Here is a 22516-nt window from a genome sequence, read left to right on the forward strand (position 1 = left end):
AAAGTGGTGATCCTAACCGACCTAAGACAGGGAATTTTTACTTGGATTAAATGTCAGGAATTGTGAAAAACTGAGTTTAAATGTATTTGGCTAAGGTGTATGTAAACGTCCGACTTCAACTGTATATGGAAAGTCCCTCTAGCGCATGCCTACACAAATCCAATGGTGTTTTTTGAATGCATATACACTTCAGGAAGAATGAGAGGTTATTTGGACACCGCCAAGAATTCACTTTATGCTGGTGATCCACTCCTCCTTTTCCTCGGCTGTGGGGGCGGAGATTCGATAGAAAGTGTGGTTGCCCTCGACAACACGTCCGTCCGCCTCGGTCTTACATGCCTTGATCACCTGATCCCTGTGGTCAGGGATGAACAGCTCAAAACAGTTCTGAGAGAGAGAAAGCGAGGGAGAGAGATAGATGTGACTCAGAGGCTTTTAAAAGGAAACAGGAAGAAAGAGCACAGGAAAAGAGGGAGAGAGAAAGAAAGTAACTTACTGGTTTCTTGGAGTCGTCCACCTCTCTAATACTCAGATTCTCCAGAGGGATGATACCCCTAGGCTCCTTATCCTGGAGGGAGGGAGGAGAGAGAAAACACAGCGAGAGCATTACAGCTCACAACTGGTACATTGCATGTAATGGAGAAAAAGCATAACAGAAAAAGAGAGAGGAATAGAAAGAGAGAACAACTCACAGTAGTGTACTCAAAGTAGTACAGGCAGTTGTCTGTGAGGATGAACCATCGTCTCTTCCATGTCTTCACACGCCCTCCTGAGGGGGTTAGAGGTTAAAGGTCAGAGTTCAATCAGGATTCATTAGATTAAAGGGTTAGAACAAGCAAAATCCACAGATTAAAAAGGTGCCCCTAGACAGTCCAGGCAGACGGCAGCCCAGACATCAGCCAGTACCAGGCAGGAGGCTATGGACGCATTCCAGGTAGTCTTTAATGCACTCATGTTTCTCAGAAGACACAGCATGATAGCAACAAAGTTGACCATGAATGCAATGCATTAGTTGAGATCATACAGAATGATAGAGAACTCTTTTTTTGTATCTGTCCCATTATGGCGTCTATAAGTGCACAGGCAGTGCCATTGAGGCCATCTCCATTTTGAAGTAGTACATTTTCTTCTTCTACTACTACTACTTCTGTGAGTTGCTAAACAAACTGAAAGGGTGCATACTGCCACCTGGAGTGTGTTGTTTGAACAGGTATAAAGGTTGCCGATTTACTGCCACCTGCAGTTATGGAATATTTGCTCACGAGTATAATTCATTAGCTGATGACCCGGATGGAATAATGTGATCATTTTCTAACCCATAGGAAGTCCCACCCAGTTGACTTGTTCAAAATGGTAAAAGTCCTCAATTGCGCTGACAATGCTGCAATGGGCTTTTGAGCACTAGAGTCCTCTATATATCTCTATGGTTGAGATACTGATTGGATGGTAGGGTTAGGTTTAAAGGTTGTTTGCGTTGAAGTCAATGACATCTTGCTCAGATTAAAGAGCAGATAAATCACATTTTACCAACAATTAAACACCATTTCATTCTTTATAATGAAATCATAGTTAACAGTAGATTTTCATTAGACAAAACCTTGATTTTTTTATTTAACCTTTATTTAACCAGGTAGGCTAGTTGAGAACAAGTTCTCATTTGCAACTGCGACCTGGCCAAGATAAAGCGTAGCAATTCGACACATACAACAACACAGAGTTACACATGGAATAAACAAAACATACAGTCAATAATACAGTAGAACAAAATAAAAAAGTCTATATACAGTGAGTGCAAATGAGATAAGTTAAGGAAATAAATAGGCCATGGTGGCGAAGTAATTACAATATAGCAATTAAACACTGGAATGGTAGATCGGCAGAAGATGAATGTGCAGGTAGAGATACTGGGGTGCAAAGGAGCAAAATAAATAAATAAATACCAGTATGGGGATGAGGTAGGTAGATAGATAGACTGTTTACAGATGGGCTGTGTTGCATGGCATGGGTTGCATGGCAGAGTATGGGAAGCAGCACCAAGAAGCAAAGCACATACAGGCTGAGGAGGTTAACACCTTGATCACACTGATAGCGTTATTACGCAAAATAGTAAGCAGCATCATCTGGATATGTGTGCAACAAATGTTCAACATTCACCTTCTGCTACCATTTCTGTCAAGCCGTCTACGCATTCAGTTTGACGCATATGTTCCACAAATCCAACGTATGCACCACACAGAACGCACTGCGATGCAAGGCAAATGCAGCGTTCCATTGGAAATGAATGTACTTCTAGTGTACCAAAATGACGCTGTTGGCGTGATCAAGGCATCAGGCTTCCAATCCATAAATACATATTTACATACATACCTCCTGGAGACCAAAATCATCCAAAACAAATGAGGAAGAAAAAACACAAAGACAAACTACATTGAGTCATAAATACTTTTACCAGTTATATATGTTTATACTCATTATATAGGCTATATTCTTGGTATGAATGAGAAGGCCAAACAGGAGAGTGTAGTTCTGCATCTGTCCATACGAGGGAGTGGAAGTATCAATAAAGCTTGCTGTCCTGTGTTCTATAAGACTTTTACAGCAAAGTTGACTCTCTCACCTCGTTTGAGTAGCCAGCCCTCCCGGTCAGGGTTGAAGAAAGTGTGTGTGAGGTCATTCCCATCATCCTCTGGAATTTTAAAGGGCTCGTTCTTTATACCCTCATACAGGTTCTACAGAGAGCGAGAGAGAGAAAGAGAGAAAGAGAGAAATAGAGAAAGAAAGAAAGAAAGAAAGAAAGAAAGAAAGAAAGAAAGAAAGAAAGAAAGAAAGAAAGAAAGAAAGAAAGAAAGAAAGAAAGAAAGAAAGAAAGAGGGGGATATGGAGAGAGGGGGATATGGAGAGAGGGGGATATGGAGAGAGATATATGGAGAGAGATATATGGAGAGAGATATATGGAGAAAGATATATGGAGAAAGAGGGAGAAAGAGGGATATTATATATATATATATATATATATATATATATATATATATATATATGAGAGAGAGAAAGAGGGATGGAGAGAGAGAGAAAATAGAAAGGTATGGAAAGAGAGAGGTGGAGAAAGATTTTTAAAAATCTAAACACTCTTAGATAACTTTCTGGAAACCACATCCACTCACAGTAAAGAAGGCATCAATCTGTCAGTAGAAAAACATCAACAATATAGTCAGGCAAACGGCAAAAGAAGCACAACTGGATTTATGAAAAACAAACCAAAAACCCCCACAGATGACAAGACTATCAAACCAAAAGCACAGAGACCCAAATAATGGTGAATTACGCTTTAAGCCTTATTACTGTGAGACATTAAAACTCTATAAACATACGCTCAGAACCAAAAAAATCCCAGTACAACAGCAAGCAGCTGACACAAATTGAGTAGTCCATGAACAAACCATTTTTGGCAAAATTGGAAACTAGAGGGATTAGCATTACAAAATGGTGACTTATGGACAACCCATTTTAAAACACTCTACAACACCGTTCAAACTGATACAAACACAGAACAACGCCAAATTCATGAGGGGTTGAATGGATTTAAAAAAGCTATAAAGAACAATCAAAATCTTTTGGACTCCCCAATGACTGACCAGGAGCTCTATAAGAAACTTCAGGCCCTTAAATGTAAAAAAAAAAAAGCATGTAGACCTGATGGCATCCTAAATGAGATGCTCAAATTCACTAGTGCAAAATTTCAATTCGCTATATTAAAACTGTTTAATTTTATCCTGACTGTAGGTTATTTCCCTGACATCTGGAATAAAGGACTCATAACCCCAATCTTTAAGAACAGAGACATATTTTACCCTAACAATTACAGACGCATTTGTGTGAACAATAATTTGAGGGAGGTTTTCTGTAGTATTATAAATGCAAGAGTTCTAAACTTCCTTAATAAGCACAATGTCAAGTAAAAAGCCAAATTCGATTTATACCAAAATATTCCATGACCAATCATATTTACACCCTACACACCCTGATAGATAAAAATGTCCACCAAAATAGCACCAAAATTTACGCTTGCTTTATCGACTTTCAAAATGCATTGAATTATATTTTGCCTACAGGACTGTTCTAAAAAGTTATTGAAGGTGGTGTAGGGGGTAAAACATGACATTATCAAAACTGGCAATATGCGCAGCATCAAAACTGGCAATATGCGCAGCATCAAAACTGGCAATATGCGCAGCATCAAAACTGCCAATATGCGCAGCATCAAAACTGGCAATATGCGCAGCATCAAAACTGCCAATATGCGCAGCATCAAAACTGCCAATATGCGCAGCATGAAAACTGGTAAGAAAAAACATAAGAATTCTTTAACCAGAGGCGGGGCCTTCGCCAGGTTTGAGCCCCACGCTCTTCAATATTTACATCAACAGTGGTATTCTAGAAAAAGCAGATGACCTGTGCCTGCTGTCACCCACAGCACATGGCCTACAGCTGAGCCTGGACCTGCTAGAGCAGTACTGCCAGACTGCTAGAGCAGTACTAACAGACAGTACTGCCAGACCTGGGCCTGGACCATTTTCCAGAGAAGATGTAGATCTCAGGGAATTAGACCAAAGTGCATAATTGGTACAAAATATAGAGTAGGGCACACACTACAATTACTTAGGTTTAAAAATAATATTTACAGGACACCTTTATGAGGCGGTGAATGAACAGAGAGAAAGCACACAGGGCATTCTAAAAAACAAAATTAAATCGAAATACCTCAAATTTGGCAAAAACGAATTGATTGTGTCATTGAACCAATTGCACTATATGGCAGCGAGGTGCGGGGTCCACTTGCAAAACAAGATTCCACCCAATGGGACAAACACCCCATTGAGACCCTGCATGCAGAGTTTTGTAAGATTGTCCAGAGGAAAATTACAAACAATACATGCAAGGCAAAATTAGGCCAACATCCGCTAATAATAAAAACAAAAAAAAGAGCAATTCTGTTTTGGAAACATCTAAAATACAGTGACCATCATTACCATGCCCTGCAATGCCAAGAGCTGAGCATAGCTGTCCCCTCATCTAGCTGGTCCAGGTTCACAAACCTGTTTTACTAACACACTGAAGCCTCAGGACCAAACATCCAATGAATCAGAATAAACCAAATAACAACTGTCAAAACAATTATCCTATCGGGATACACAAGCACAAAGCAGTGCTATCTGGCACCATGGCAAACTATTTGACCATGGTGACTGATCAAAACCTTAGAAAAACCTTGACAAAGTAGATGCTCAATGAGCACAGCCTTGTCATTGAGAAGGGTAGACACAGGAAACCTACTCCATTTAGAGGAAAGGCTGTGCAACCACTACACCACAGCATAACCTGAGACAGAGCTGCATTTCCTGACAAAATGTCCAAAATATAAAACAAATAGTGTAATTTCCTTATTCAAGGTTTCAAAGACCTCTCTGATGAGAATAGGCTACCCGTCCTGATGGGGGAGGACGCAAAGCGCTGTGGGTTGGCAGAGCACTACATAGCTGCCATAAAATGAGGGACAGTGTCTTACAGACCAACCAGCCTGCACATGCCCTCTATGTTATTGTCCATTGTATGGTTATTTTTATCCTTGATTATTGTTGTTACTGATTGTCCCATTGACAATGTTGATTATTATTATTTTAATTATGTTAATATTGTAAAATGTATCACTTAATCACCAAAGTATGCTTTGGCAATAAATTAATTGTTACATCATGCCATTAAAGCAAATTGAATTGAGAGAGGAGAGAGGAGAGAGAGAGAGAGACTTCCCACAAAATGAGGTGGAAACTGAGCTGCACTTCCTAACCTCCTGCCAAATGTATGACCCTATTAGAGACACATTTCCCTCAGATTACACAGACCCACAAAGAATTCGAAAACAAATCCAATTTTGATAAACTCCCACTCCGCCAGGAAAATAACCTCTCCCTCAACAAAACGAAGGAGCTGATCATGGACTTCAGGAGACAGCAGAAGAAGCACACCCCTATCCATATCGACAGGATGTGCTGAAGAGGAGATCCCTTGCCATGTGTTCTCCAAACTCATTACACATTATAAGAGAAGACAGAGCTGTTATCTTGGCAAAGGGAGCTTGCGCAAAGTATTGAATGAAGGGTGCCAATAACTGTGGCACACATATATTTGAGAAAAATATGTGTTATATGATAAAAACATATTTTTTCTTTCAATTATTTTACTTTAATAAAATGTTAGATTTTTGTGAATATTTTGAATGAAAGACCAAAAGGATATATTTACCAAGGGTGCCATTATTAGCGGAGGGCGCTGTACTACTGCACTGTTGGAGCTAGGAACAGAAGCATTTCGCTACACCCACAATAACATCTGCTAAATATGTATATGTGACCAATAACATTTGATTTTATATGATGTATTGGGTGAAATACCAGTGTGTCATCACAGCAGCAAGATGTGACCTATTGCCACAAGAAAAGGGCAACCAGTGAAGAACAAACACCATTGTAAACACAACCCATATTTATGTTTATTCATTTTCTTTTTTCTACTTTAACTATTTGTACATCGTTACGACACTGTATATAGACAGACGTTGTCATGTGTGACCAGGTCCTCAACCTCTAGTATTGTATGGATAGAGGGCGGAAGAGACAGAGGTATAGATAATGGGAGGGGAAGAGAGAGAGCTTTATAAAAGGACAGAGGGATGGAGAAAGAGATAAATACCCTGAGTAGGTCCTCAGGCAGGTCACCTCCATCGTTGATTCCTCTGTTCATGGCGCTGAATCTCTGGTGGGAGGGTTTGTCCTTCACATTGGGGTTATGGAGACTGGTGTTCAGCATGATCACAGCAAACGACAACACATAACACGTATCTGGAGCACAGAGAGGGACAGGAAGGTTTGTGTGCGTGTGTGTGTGTGTATGTGTGTATATGTGTGTGTGTGTGTGTATGTGTGACTGAATGGTGGCCTTTCTATACCGCTGTGCTGGAAGACCCCAGGGTTACAGTGACAGTATCTCTGGGCAAAAGCCTCCATCATCCTGTCGATCTTCTGAGCTTCGCCTGGCAACCGGAAACTCCAAAGGAACTGCCTGGGTGAGAGAACATGCAATCATAAGGGTGTGTGTGTGTGTGTGTGTGTGTGTGTGTATATGTGTGTGTGTTACCTGAGGGCCTGGACCAGGTTGAGGTCTGTGAATTCATGCAGCTCCACGAAGGCATGTAGAACCTCAAGATTGAAGTCATTTCTACAGAAAACACATACCAACAGACAGTATTCAAGTCTATGGCCATAAAACTGAATAGATCAGGATCATGTTCAGTAGGGAATACTGTAATTAAACGTTTTAAAAACAAACATTTGCATTTCCTGTTCATTCTGTTTCTCCTTTTTTCAAAATGTTGCTTTGAGATCTCTCAGAGAACAGCTTTGCAACCAGAAACATGGAAACTCAAATATAATCTATAATCTCCTAATACTGACCTCCTTTCTGTGGCCAATGTGTGTGTGTGTGTGTGTCTGTCTGTCTAGGGAGGATGGGCCAAATCAATATCACTGAGTTGAGAATGCATTAACCCACTTAAGAGGTCACTTAAGAGGTCACTCAATACTGTTCACCCACCCACCCGTTTCTCACCTCTCCCCCAGATAGTCTCCGATGGCGGTCTTGTTAAGCCCCTCCCCTTTATAGAGAAACTGGGCGATGTCATTGCTGGTGTTCTTCAGCAGACCGCTGTCAATCAAAAACCGGATCCCCTGATTGATGGTACACAGCCAATCAAAACACAGAATCCCAACCACAAACCACAGCACAGAGTGGAGGTTAGGGGCTGGTTTGCCATTGGGTTTCTCCCTCACCTTCTTGGGGTCCATGTTGAACTTCTTACGGCCCATGGACACCTGCTTGTTTCTCTGCATGCTTTTTCTACAGACAAAACACAGTTATGAAGTCTGTATAACACATTCATAGAGCGTACCTAAACACTACATAGGACCTTCAAAACACAATTCCAATTACCCTCATAACAGACAGAAATCTTTGTAAACCATTTAAACACACACTTCATACATGTTATTAACACCATCCCTCAATTAACAGCCCCATTAACTCATTTAGATGTCTGTAGCTTCGGGGCAACAACTGGCCCAGACCAATCACTCTTAAAGGAGGCACACACAGACACCCGATCACTGACATCATTACCAATCATTAAGGATGATTCTTCTCCCTCTCCCAACAATTTTTTAATTTGAATAATTTAGCAGACGCTCTTATCCAGAGCGACTTACAGTTAGTGCATTCATCTGAAGATAGCTAGGTAAGGCAGCCACACATATCACAGTAGTAGTAAGTAACTTTTTCCTCAATAAAAAGTTATCTGCAAAGTGCTAGTAGGAAAAGACAAGTGCAACTATTATTTATTTTTCAGGGGGCGGGCTTGGATGGCCCTTGAGACCACAGGTGGCAGAACAGAGTGCTAGGGTTGGGGTGTAAGGTTTGAGCATAGCCTGAAGGCAGGGAGGGGCAGAGCCATCACCACACAAAGGGTAGAACGCAGTACATACAGTACACACACAGGACAATCCTCAGTAGAGTGATACACAATCACAATAACAGACATAGAAACACACACAGATCATACCTCTCTTTGGTAATGCCCAGGTTGTCAATTTCATTCGTCACCTCTTCTATCTCATCCTTCAGCCTCTAGAGAGAGAGAGAGAGAGAGAGAAGTGTATGGTACAGTGAGATCACATTACTCTGTCTGTCTCGTGATGTCTGACCATCCCTCAACCCCACAGAGCAGCTTTGATGCAGCCTCAGCTAATACTCATACCCATGGCACTAAAAGAGAGGGAGGGAGGAAGAGAGAGGAATGAAGGCGGGAGAAAGAAGAGTGAGAGAAGTTTGTTGTGTATATGTAATTGGTGTATGGATGGAGTATGTTTACAAGACGTAAACCAACTGAAATATCTGCCTTTGAAAAAGGGGTTTCAAGGTTTCTGACAGGAGACATACTTTATATACTGTTTGGGAGGAGTTAAGTGGAGACAATCCTATGGGTTGTGTAAGAGGTAATTGGAGACAGTTCTATGGGTTGTGTAGGAGGTAAGTGGGTGAATCTTCTACAGATGGTCCCACTGGGAACTGATGCACCTGCTGCTAGCTAGGGTCAAACCAGACAACCCTCCCCCTCCCTCCCTCCCCCCCTCTGTCACTCATTTTGTGGCACAGTCAATGTGGATTACTCTACACACAGCCAGAGACAGTAGCCGCAGCGTCGCTCTTGCAAAAGAAACCTACGACAGATTGGCTAGTAAAACGCACACTCTACCTTGTGATTGGACCAGAAAACTGTCAATCAACACAGGTCGGTGAGCTAGCGAACAGATTACTGATTTCCTGTAGCATTCAGCTATAGAATTGGGTGCAGTGCAAAGGTCAAATTGTAGGATGAGAGGATTGACATAATAAATGTGCAGCTCTAAACATTGATTGGCTTATGAAGCCCCTCCATCTGTGCAGAGAAGATAACCTCCTCCGAATCCCCAAAACACAACAGCCACAGGAGAACTTTGTTTTGACGTCGTAAAGGACCATTCACCAACACTGAAAAGATATAGCTAGCTAACAACCTCCTTTTCTACGTGGAAAAGACGGTCAGAGACTTACCAGCTACGTTAGCCTTTCGAAAAAAGCTTCTCCCAAGTGGGTGTGACACCTACTCTGATTGCCTGCTGCACTGCTGCTTGGATTCCACCTGGCGATTGGTTCACCGTCTCCCCCGGCCTGTCTCCCCCTGTCTGGTATAGGTACCCCCGCCACACTTCCCCCCCTCCCCCGAGCTTTCGCTAGTCTCCAGCACACATGCACTGTTGAGGCGAGTGACTCTGAACTTACAATGGCTAGCCCCAAGTTGTTATATTTTTCTCTTGTGCTTTATGCTATTTGCCTCATGACTCCTGCATGCTTAGTTGACTATGAACTTGCTTGTTTAGACCAACCGTGTGACAGACTGTTTGTTCCCACACTCGGGACTCTGACTCTCTATTGGTTACACGGACTCTTGGCCTCTCATCCTATTCTAACCACCTCTCGCCGGCGTTGTATTCATGTTACCTGATGAAATTGCTGTACAATATGATCTTGTTGCCATCTAATGCACATTCAAATGTTATAAAATCAACACTGCAGAGCTCTCCCTGTCCTCTGCCTTGCCCTGATTGTATTACTTCCAATTATATCTGGAAATGTGCATGAACACCCTGGCCATTTGCTGTTGCTAGCCCCAATTCTGATTGGTGCTCTGATATCTGCTTCAATTATTTCTGGTCTTGTAAAACGTTAATACTAGAATCTTATTACCTAAAATGGATCAATTGAACGTGTGGGTTCACAGCTCCAATCCAGATGTGTTGGTCATTACAGAGACATGGTTAAGAAAGAGAGTTTTGAGCAATGATAACCTTTCTCGTTATAATCTTTTTTGGCAAGACAGATCTTCCAAAGGTGATGGAGTGGCAATCTTTAACAAGGATCACCTTCAGTGCTCGGTTGTCTCCACCAAGTCTGTCCCCAAACAATTTGATTTGCTGGTTTTACACATTAAACTTTGTTGACTGATACTGGGTGTTATCGGCCACCATCAGCACCGGCCTGTACCCTAAATGCCCTAAGCTCTCTCCTGGCCCTTTACACCAAGTCTGAATTTGTCCTATTAGGTGACCTAAACAGGGACATGCTTAAACCACCAGAGCAAGTCCTAAAGCAATGGGACTCAAATCAAATTGTATTACTTACGAGCCCCTAACCAACAATGCAGTTTAAAAAAAATACAGATAAGAATAAGAAACAAAATAAACAAGTTATTAAAGAGCAGCAGTAAAATTACAATAGCGAGACTACCACTGAGATCAAAGACACAAAAACAGAGAGATGAAACAAAGAGAAAGAGGTGGGGATATTGAAAACATTGTTTTGTGAATGTAGAGAGAGAGGGGGATAGAGAAATTTGAGAGGGATAAATAAGATGGAGAGAGCAACAGAGAGGGAGGATGAAGGAATGAGAGAGTGAGATGAGACACATAGAGCTTTGAGAATCAAAAAAAATATTGAACCTTTATTTAACCAGGAAGGGCTCATTGAGATTTGAAATATTTTTTCAAGAGCATCCTGGCCAAGATAGGCCGTACCAAGTCATTACACAATTACAGACAGACAACATGAAAAACTATAGGTAATCTAGTTATAAAAAGAGAATTCACAAGAGTATAACAAAATCATATAACAGCAAATTAAAAACATTGACAGGTCAGGGAATCAAACTCAAAATCCTTCATCAATGATTTAAAAACACCAATCGGGACAAGTTCTTCCAGTTTAAAAGTATTTTGTAAGGTGTTCCAAGACGATGGCGCAGAGTACATAAAAGCCCTTGTACCAAATACAGTTCAGACATTTGGAACAGTTAGCAGGATAAAGTCCTGCGAACGAAGAGAGTGCCCACCACATTTCTGAACAATAAAAATGCACAAATAAAAAAATGGTAGTAAACCCAAAATGGCTTTGTAAACCAGTGACTGAGCCTACGAGTGACTAGAGAAGAGAAGGCCAGCCAACCCTGGTATACAAAGTACAGTGGTGCGTAAGAGTTTTGCAGTTTAAAATACATCTCAAAGCTGCATGGTAAAAGGTGTCAATTGATCTCAAACACTGAGCAGAAGCATTCATATTTAAAATATCCCCATAGTCTAGTAAGGGCATACATGTAGCTGATACTAGCCTCCTGGCTTCAAAAGAAAAACAGGCCTTATTCCTAAAATAATAATAATTTATTATTATAGGGTGAGATGAAGAGACAGACGTTGCGTCCAAATGGCTTCCTACTCCCTACATAGTCAATTACTTTTGACCACTACCAGTGGACTTCATAGGGAATAGGGTGCCATTTGGACGCACCCAGATGGGGTTACAGACCGGTTTCTAACAGATTAGAGGGATAATCATCGGAGGACAATATGCATGAGAGAGTCTGCTGACTCTGATGTATCCTTCATCTGTGTTTGGGTTACCAGTTTGACACGCCGCCAGTCTCGGTAACAGGGACATTACACACTCCATTACCACTCCATCAGCCCCCCTGGGGTCCTACCATCCTTTACCAATAGACAACTTTAGCACAATACTAATATTAATGTTTGCACACACCCACAGGATAAGAGCGCCTGCTAAATTACTTTTTTTAGTAGTTTGTTTTGCCAGTAATTTACTGTCTTTTAAAAATAAAAATGAGTCATTTAGCAGACACTCTTATCTAGAGCGATTTACAGGAGCAATTACGGTTAAGTGCCTTGCTCAAGGGCACGTCAGCAGATTTTTCACCTAGTCGGCTTAGGGATTCAAACCAGTAACCTTTTGATTACTGGCGCAAAGCTCTAACCGCTCTGCTGCCTGCGACTTCTGTGCTGCCAGTAATTTACAGTAACCTACTGGCTACCGTTCCATTTATCATTATCACATCACATCTACTGAAACACCAATGCACAGCATATTACTGGAACACCTGTCTACAGCAACATGCTGCATTTCTAGAATCTACAGTGCATTACCGGAAACAGTGGTAAGTAAACTGTTGCAGATTTACAGTGCAGGGAGCTAGTATCAACGACAGGCAGTATTTCTGCTCCATGTATTTGATATACAGTACAGTACATTAGGTATTTCAATACCTATTTTGTCATTTGTATTTCACTGGCCTAAACTACAATTCATGTAGCCCATTTTGTAACAGTTTAATAATGCATGCATGCATTTCCTAATACAAAAATGAACTTGCAAAAAGCCCGCTTAACTATAACAACATTGTCGGTAACGGTAACATAACCTTTATACTTGCCATGACTGTGCTATGTTCTTGCACTGACAGTGTCGCTGTGGATAAGTGTGTCTACTAAATTACCAAAATGGAAAAATGAACACTTGCAAAGAACATGCTTGGGTATCAGCCCCTGAACTAGGCCTTAATTTGATCAAAATACAAGTAGTTTAAGGGTTGAACTCAGAATAATACCCAGCTGTGTGCTTTGCAAGTTAATTTTTACATTTCGGTCATTTAGCAAGTGCTCTTGTCCAGAGCGACTTAGTCAGTGCATTATACTAAGGTTGATAAGAAAACACATCATAGCAAGTACAACCTTTACTGAGAATTGTGTTGAAATTAAGGATACATTGGCCTTCAAGGTATTTTGTATTTGTAACAAGTTACTTTGAAGGATCTTTGCCCATCTCTGGCTAGTGGAAAGTACGTTACTGTAATATTCACAGGAACTTGCCACCAGCTTCCTGCAAGTTAGACCAGTAGACCAGTTGAGAACAAGTTCTCATTACAACTGCGACCTGGCCAAGATAAAGTAAAGCACTGCAACACAAACAACAACACATGGAATAAACAAACGTTCAGTCAATAACAATAGAAAAAGTCTATATACCGTGTGTGCAAATGGCGTGAGGAGGTAAGGCAATAAATAGTCCATAGTAGCGAAGTAAATTACAATTTAGCAAATTAACACTGGAGTGATAGATTAACACTGGAGTGATAGATTAACACTGGAGTGCAGATTATGATGTGCAAGTAGAAATACTGGTGTGCAAAAAAGTTAAATAAAACAATATTGGGATGAGGTAGGTAGATTGGATGGGCTATTTATAGATGGGCTGTGCACAGCTGCAGCGATCGGTAAGCTGCTCAGATAGCTGATGCTTAAAGTTAGTGAGGGAGATATAAATCTCCAACTTCAGCGATTTTTGCAATTCGTTCCAGTCATTGGCAGCAGAGAACTGGAAGGAAAAGCGGCCAGAGGTGTTGGCTTTGGGGATGACCTGTGAGATATACCTGCTGGAGCGCATGACCAGTGAGCTGAGATAAGGCGGACCTTTACCTAGCAAAGACTTATAGATGACCTGGAGCCAGTGGGTCAGGCGACGAATATGTAGTGAGGGCCAGCCGACAAGAGCATACAGGTCGCAGTGGTGGAGTGCATGCAGTTTGCTGGGAAGCTATTTTGTAAATGACGTCGCCGAAGTCGAAGATTGGTAGGATAGTCAGTTTTACGAGGGTATGTTCAGCAGCGTGAGTGAAGGAGGCTTTGTTGCGAAATAGGAAGCAGATTCTAGATTGAATTTTGAATTGGAGATGTTTAATATGAGTCTGGAAGGAGAGTTTACAGTCCAGCTAGGTATTTGTAGTTGTCAGAACCGTCCAGAGTAGTGATGCTAGTCGGGCGGGTAGCGATCGGTTGAAAAGCATGCGTTTAGTTTTACTAGCGTTTAAGAGCAGTTGGAGGCCACAGAGGAGTGTTGTATGGCATTGAAGCTCGTTTGGAGGTTTGTTAACACAGTGTCCAAAGAAGGACCAGATGTGGTGTAGTCTGCGTAGAGGTGGATCAGGGAATCACCCACAGCAAGAGCGACATCATTGATATATGCAGAGAAAAAAGTCGGACAGAGAATTAAACCCTGTGGTACCCCATAGACTGCCACAGGTTCGGACAACAGGCCCACCAATTTGACACAATGAACTTTGTCTGAGAAGTAGTTGGTGAACCAGGCGAGGCGGTCATTTGAGAAACCAAGGCTGTTGAGTCTGCCGATAAGAATACGGTGATTGACAAAGTCGAAAGACGATACGAAAGAGGTTGAACAGACTGGTAATAGGGGTTGCAACAATGGTGACGGATCATTTTCAAAAGAGAGGGTCCAGATTGTCTAGCCCAGCTGATTTGTACAGATCCAGGAATAGAGCAAAGCACAGGCAAAGTCCTAGAGGAAAACCTGGTTCAGGTCTGTTTTCCAACAGACAGAGACAAATTCACCTGTCAGCAGGATAATAACCTAAAATGCGAGGCCAAATATACACTGAGTGTACAAAACATTAGGATCCTCTTACTTATATTGAGTTGCACCCCCTTTTGCCCTCAGAACAACCTCAATTCATTGGGGCATAGACTCTACAAGGTGTCGAAAGCGTCCACAGGGAGGGATGCTGGCCCATGTTGACTTCAATGCTTCCCACAGTTGTGTCAAGTTGGATGGATGTCCTTTGGGTGGTGGACCATTCTTGATAGATACGGGAAACTGTTGAGCGTGAAAAACCCAGCAGCGTTGCAGTTCTTAGCACCCTGAAACCAGTGTGCCTGGCACCCTGAAACCAGTGTGCCTGGCACCCTGAAACCAGTGTGCCTGGCACCCTGAAACCAGTGTGCCTGGCACCCTGAAACCAGTGTGCCAGGCACCTACCACCATACCCCGTTCAAGGGCACTTAAATCTTTTGTCTTGCCCATTCACCCTCTGAATGGCACACACAATCCATGTCTCAAGGATAAAAAATTCCTTATTTAAATCTCTCTCCTCCACATCATCTACATTGATTGAAGTGGATTTAACAGATGACATCAATAAGGGATCATAGCTCTCACCCGGATACACCTGGTCAGTCTGTCAGGGTATTCAACGCTCACCCTACGAGGTCTGGCACCTGCTGGTTTTCTGTTCTAGCTGATATTTAAATTGCACCCACCTGGTGTCCCACGTCTAAATCAGTCTGTGATTAGAGGGGAACAATTTAAAAAAGCAGTGGAACTGGCTTCAAGGTCCAGAATTGAATTGGAAGGATTTATGTCATGGAAAGAGCAGGTGTTCCTAATGTTTTGTACACTTCGTGTACACTGGAGTTGCTTACCAAGAAGATATAAATGTTACAGAGTGGCCTAGTCACAGTTTTGACTTAAAATCAGGACAGAAAAAATCTATGGCAAGACTTGAAAATGGCTGTCTAGCAATGATCAACAACCAACTTGACAGAGCTTAAAGAGTTTAAAAAATAATAAATGTGCAAATACTGTACAATACAGGTGTGCAAAGCTCTGAGAGACTTACTCAGAACAGAAAGACTCACAGCTGTAATCGCTGCCAAAGGTGATTCTAACATGCATTGACTCAGGGGTGTGAATACTTATGTGAATGTGTTATTTCTGTATTTAATTTTCAAAAATTAGCAAACATTTCTAAAAACATGTTTTCACTTTGTCATTATGGGGTATTGTGTTTTTTGTCATTATGGGGTAATGTATGAGAAAATAGATGTAATCCATTTGGAATTCAGGCTGTAACACAAAATGTGGAAGTCAAGGGGTATGAATACTTCCTGAAGGCACTGTAGGTATTCAGATTGTTTTTTTTTTATTAAATTGAGGGTTCATATAAATTATCATAATAAAATATATTTGGTCATGGAATAACATTTGGGGAAATCGGTTCTAGACTTTATTTTCCTTATCCATTATTAAATAGCCTGCCTAAAAGATATCATGAGTCTTGTAAAACCAGGTAGAATTGCAGAAAATGATCTTAAGAAAAAAATGAAAAAATGCATCAGTCCCTCAAATGAAATAAAGCTGGTGTTGTATTTAATATAGACTCTCTCAATAAACAATACTGCAAAAGTGAATAAGGGGGCTCTGGGGAAAATAGTTAGGAACCCCTGATCTAGAATGTAACGCTCTAGTGGACAAATGTGTTCCTTCAGTACCCCCCTTTCCTTCTCCCTTCCCCTCTCCTTCTCCACCACTTTCATGATTGGCCAGTGAAGAGGGCATACCGTGCGAGTAGAAATCAGGCCCAGCATTGAGGAGGAGGTCCTAATTCTTAGGACATGCTCTTTCAGGTTTAACCAATTAAAACCACAGAGAGAGAAAATTGACATTCAATAACAGAATCAGCTCCAGCGGTCCGCTACTGAAGTGTGTTACCTGTATGTCCTGCAGTAGTTCTTGTTTCCTGCGGCGTATGCTCTCCAACTCCTGTTTCTCCTTGGGACTCAGATCATGAGGCACTGAGAGAGGGAGAGAGAGAGCAAGTGTGTGAAGTAGAAAGTGAGGATAATAGTGCTCTGGGTCACCATGGCAACACAGAGCCTACATCCATCAAATTACACCCCAAACTCCAACCCCCTTCTAGCCAACTACTATACCCCCACATACACCTTACAAACCAGCCCCCCCCCCCCCCATGCCAATTAAGCACTCAAGCGCCACACCAAGTACTCACTCACAAGACCAAACTAACCCTCCCAGACACACACCTGAACAATATCTGCACTACAAAAATAAGAGAAAGACAGAACACCACGTGTCCATCCGAGAGAGAAAGCTGGACAAAGGACACCCGTCACACCGTAGACCAACTAATCAGAGAAGCTGAAGCTGTAGACCAAAATATCAGTTCCCATTTTGAAACATGGACATGAGAATAACATCTCCCTGGTGCGTGCACACCCACTACATGAGCCCCAAATTTCATCAGGGGAGGAGAACAGAATGGATTTACATATCAGCTTATGAAGTAATCCGGCCAGTGGTATAGTTTAGAGGTCAGTGTGTGTGACAGAACACACTGTCATAGCTCTACTGCCACTGGATGTGTGGTGGCTGCACCTTCAACAACAAAACACACACACTGTTGGCTTCTGCCTGTTTACTGTCCTTACACACACACGAGAAAAATCCACAAAGTAATTTAGGCTACTGAACAACAGTTTAGGTCTTCTACAAAATAAATTGAAATTACCTGCTAAAGTTCTCAATTTTATCCATTGAAGACTGTTGTGATGTGTCTTTTGTACACGTAGGCCTAGTACTGAACTAAGACGTGTGTATACAGTGCATTCAGAAGAGACCCCTTCACTTTTTCCAAATTTTATTACATTACAGCCTTATTCTAAGATCAATCTACATGTAACGGATGTGAAACGGCTAGCTAGTCAGCGGTGGTGCGCGCTAAATAGCGTTTCAATCGGTGACATTACTTGCTCTGAGACCTTGAAGTAGTGGTTCCCCTTGCTCTGCAAGGGCCGAGGCTTTTGTGGAGCGATGGGTAACGATGCTTCGAGGGTGACTGTTGTTGATGTGTGCAGAGGGTCCCTGATTCGCGCCCGGTTATGGGCGAGGGGACGGTCTAAAATTATACTGTTACATACACCGGGACCAAGCTTCCTGCCATCCAGGACCTCTATACCAGACGGTGTCAGAGGAAGGCCCTAAAAATTGTCAAGACTCCAGCCACCCTAGTCATAGACTGTTCTCTCTGCTACCGCAAGGCAAGCGGTACCGGAGCGCCAAGTCTAGGTCCAAAAGACTTAACAGCTTCTACCCCCAAAACCATAAGACTCCAGAACAGCTAATCAAATGGCTACCCAGACTATTTGCATTGCACCCCACCCACTTTCACACTGCTACTACTCTGCCTATTATCTATGCATAGTCACTTTAACTCTACCTGCATGTACATATTACCTCAATTACCTCGACTAACCGGTGTCGCCGTACAGGTACCCCCTGTATATAGCCTCGCTATTGTTTTTTTTACTGCTGCTCTTTAATTATTTGTTACTTAAATTTTTTACTTAACACTTTCTTAAAACTGCATTGTTGATTAAGGAGTTGTAAGTAAGCATTTCACTGTAAGGTGATTTTTGGCGCATGTGACAAATACAATTTGATAATGACAAATCGAAAACAGTTTAACATTTTTGCAAATGTATAACATTAAAACATGTAATACCTTATTTACATAAGTATTCAGACCCTTTGCTATGAGACTCGAAATTGACGTCAGCTGCATCCTGTTTCCATTGATCATCCTTGAGATGTTTCTACAACTAGGTTAGAGTCCACCTGTGGTAAATTAAATTGATAGGACATGATTTTTAAAGGCACACACACACCTGTCTATAAAAGGTCCCACAGTTGACAGTACATGTCAGAGCAAACACCAAGCAATGAGGTTGAAGGAATTGTCCGTAGAGCGCCAAGACAAGATTGTGTCGAGGCACAGATCTAAGGACGGGTACCAAACAATTTCTGCAGCATTGAAGGCCCCCAAGAACACAGTGGCCTCCATCATCCTTAAATGGAAAACATTTGGAACCACCAAGACTCTTCCTAGAGCTGGCCGCCTGGCCAAACTGAGCAATCAGGGGGAGAAGTGCCTTGGTCAGGGAGGTGACCAAGAACCCGATGGTCACTGACAGAGCTCCAGAGTTCCTCTGTGGAGATGAGAGAACCTTCCAGAAGGACAACCATCTCTGCAGCACTCCATCAATCAGGCTTTTATGGTAGAGTGGCCAGACGGAAGCCACTCCTCAGTCAAAAGCACGACAGTCCGCTTGGAGTTGCCAAAAGGCACCTAAAGACTCTCAGACCACGAGAAACACGATCATCTGATCTGATGAAATCTAAATTGAACTCTTTGGCCTGAATGCCAAGCGTCACGTCTGGAGGAAACCTGGCACCATCCCTATGTTGATGGCAGCATCATGCTGTGGTGATGTTTTTCAGAAGCAGGGACTGGGAGACTAGTCGGGATCGAGGGAAGGATGAATGGAGCAAGGTACAGAGAGATCCTTGATGAAAACCTGCTCCAGAGTGACCAGGACCTCCGACTGGGGTGAAGGATCACCTTCCAACAGGACAACGACCCTAAGCACACAGCCAATACAACGCATGAATGGCTTTGGGACAAGTCTCAATGTCCTTGAGTAGCCGAGCCAGAGCCCGGACTTGAAACCGATCGAACACCTCTGGAGACCTGAAAATAGCTGTGCAGCGACGCTCCCCATCAAGCCTGAGGATCTGCGGAGAAGAATGGGAGAAACTCCCCAAATACAGGTCTGCCAAGCTTGTAGCGTCATACCAAAGAAGACTCTAGGCTGTAATCACCGACAAAGGTGCTTCAACAAAGTACTGAGTAAAGGGTCTGAATACTTATGTAAACGTGTTTTATTTATTAGCAAAAAATCATTGTCATTATGTGGTATTGTGTGTAGATGGATGAGGAATTTAAAAAAATCTATTTTAGATTGCACAAATGTGGAAAAAGTCAAGGTGTCAGAATACAAGTCAGTTATGAACAAATTCTTATTTTCAATGACGGCCTAGGAACAGTGGGTTAACTGCCTGTTCACTGGCAGCACGACAGATTTGTACCTCATTAGGTCAGGGATTTGAACTTGCAACCTTTCGGTTACTAGTCCAACGCTCTAACCACTAGGCTACCCTGCCGTAATCAATCAATAATTTATTTGTTCATGTCATCACACAGCATAGGATTCATTCATGATTTGAAATGCAATCAAGCACTTTAGTTTTAAAATACCTAAGCGACCATTGAATAATTTGCATAAACAATAAATAGGCCGAAACCATTACATTTCGGAAATTGCATTCACAAATGAATGTGACTGTTTTTAGTGTTTGCTGTAATAAAGGCTTTACAAAAAAAGGTTTCAACAGACTATCTGGTACCCTTATCATTTATTTAGAGTTGTTTACATTGCTCCAAATGGTCAGAAAACATATTGTAAACGAACAGTACCTGTTTGGCAGACATAATATGCATGCAGCGCTTGCTCCTTACCTTTTCCACAACTAGTCAAATGTATTCCACATAGACTTCCCCTTTACTGCCTGAGCAACCAGTAAACATTCCCGTTTCGAGTTTGTCACGTGCTCTGCCTCCATTTTGCTGTCACGTGTTACGGTGTTCAGAGTTTGTTCTAACCAATTTATTGGTGTGATTAGGATATGCTATATGCTATCGGTCAGGCCCTTTTGCGATGCATACATGTGTCACGTAAAGAGAGCAAGGGTTGAAGGAATGTTTTTCCTAAACAAATTAGGGATTTCGGGAAACAAAACTTCTCAGTCAGAAATGGCTGTAATTATGTTGCAGCTTCAGCAACACTGACAGCGCGATACACACTGTTGATGTCCTGTGGTGGTCGCTGCAGCGTGGAGGAGGAAAATAATGTTTGTGATGGAACTTTGTAGTGAGGCACGGCAACCTTCATCAGCCTCAGAAAGCCAGGCCTCTCAACAATTTGAAATGGCATCATGTCCTTTGCAATGTAATATGAAAGGGCTGCAGTGAGGTCGAGCATTTTTTGATGTGTGTGCATAAGCAGCCTGCCTGTTAAATGCTTGAGTGCCTGTGTCACAACTGTAGATGAGGGACCAGTAGCACCACTGGGCTTGCCTGCTGCACGCCCACTCTGTAAACAAAGGAATAGCAAATGTATTATTATTATTATTATTATTGGTGTTGTTACATTATTAACATACACACGTCTATATTCTGTGTTGCATTTGAGTATATGCAATGACCCCATGCACAATTTACATAAATACAAATGAGTCTTAAGAAGACAGTGACAGTAAATGCAATGAGCCCAACAATTGACATAAATACAGGAGTCTTGTATAGGACTCTATAGTGTTCCTCCTGTTGGAACAGTTTTACAACCAAGTCGATGACTGCCGGATTTTAAATGAACAAAATATGTTGGTTGTGTGACTAAACTACATGACGTGTTATGATGTGCAATGGGAGAATAGAGTCTGCAGACAATGCATACATCAGCAGAACAACATGTAGTGTTTTTACAAGAGTAGGTAACACTAAAAGCTTCAAGTTAGACAGACAAACCATGCCATTTTCCCCCATTTCGAAGTCCCCACATCATGCATTGAGCTAAAAGTCAACTGACCTTGCATTCGCTATAAAGTAGTGGGTGGTGGTCACGAAGATGACTCAAGAGATTTGAAGTGTTGCCCCCTTTTGCAGCAAATTTTTTGTTGCATGTTCTGCAGACAGGGTGACCACCTTCAATTAAGTTTTCCTCAGTACTCTTGTAAAACCCTAAATACAACCACACTTCAGATTTGGTCCTCTTAGGAGGCTGAAAAATCTCCAGAGCACTGTCACTGCCTTCCGCCATGTTCTCACACAAAACAAACCCTAAGTTGCATGCTGCACCTGCGTCAGACTGTTGCTAACTTTGGTTGATGGTGAAGAGTATTTACCGTGAGTTTTTCAAACAGCGGTAATCAAACACAGTTTTAATGATAATACAAATTTGAAACTAATACTCACCTTCAGAAATTTTACCATGGTTTATCTTCAAATCAATTGCGGTCAAACTCCTCTTTAGTCAATTGTGTGTCTTAATTATTTCATCAAAAACTTTGCTTAAAGCATCAGACAAGCTCAGTGGATATACAGTGCCTTGCGAAAGTATTCGGCCCCCTTGAACTTTGCGACCTTTTGCCACATTTCAGGCTTCAAACATAAAGATATAAAACTGTATTTTTTTGTGAAGAATCAACAACAAGTGGGACACAATCATGAAGTGGAACGACATTTATTGGATATTTCAAACTTTTTTAACAAATCAAAAACTGAAAAATTATTCAGCCCCTTTACTTTCAGTGCAGCAAACTCTCTCCAGAAGTTGAGTCAGGATCTCTGAATGATCCAATGTTGACCTAAATGACTAATGAGGATAAATACAATCCACCTGTGTGTAATCAAGTCTCCGTATAAATGCTCCTGCACTGTGATAGTCTCAGAGGTCCGTTAAAAGCGCAGAGAGCATCA

At 41.8% G+C, this 22516-nt stretch overlaps 1 protein-coding gene across 4 annotated transcripts in view; it reads right to left on the reverse strand.

Annotated features, from left to right (window-relative positions):
- Positions 1–22516, reverse strand: part of LOC110502744 (cytohesin-1) — a 46114-nt gene that overhangs the window by 4090 nt on the left and 19508 nt on the right. For 3 of the 4 annotated variants that reach the window (XM_090217270.1, XM_090217271.1, XM_090217272.1), the window contains exons 2-12: positions 16834–16916; positions 8669–8733; positions 7884–7950; positions 7663–7781; positions 7192–7272; positions 7004–7116; positions 6748–6896; positions 2618–2729; positions 693–769; positions 497–568; positions 233–387 (exon numbers count right to left, since the gene is read on the reverse strand). In XM_090217270.1, coding sequence (XP_090073396.1) covers positions 233–387; positions 497–568; positions 693–769; positions 2618–2729; positions 6748–6896; positions 7004–7116; positions 7192–7272; positions 7663–7781; positions 7884–7950; positions 8669–8733; positions 16834–16916 — 1093 coding nt within the window. The other variant, XM_036960447.2, reaches the window with a different exon arrangement.

The sequence above is a fragment of the Oncorhynchus mykiss genome, chromosome 23 (genome assembly GCF_057628025.1).
Source record: "Oncorhynchus mykiss isolate SJ-2025 chromosome 23, ASM5762802v1, whole genome shotgun sequence".
Classification (NCBI taxonomy): domain Eukaryota; kingdom Metazoa; phylum Chordata; class Actinopteri; order Salmoniformes; family Salmonidae; genus Oncorhynchus; species Oncorhynchus mykiss.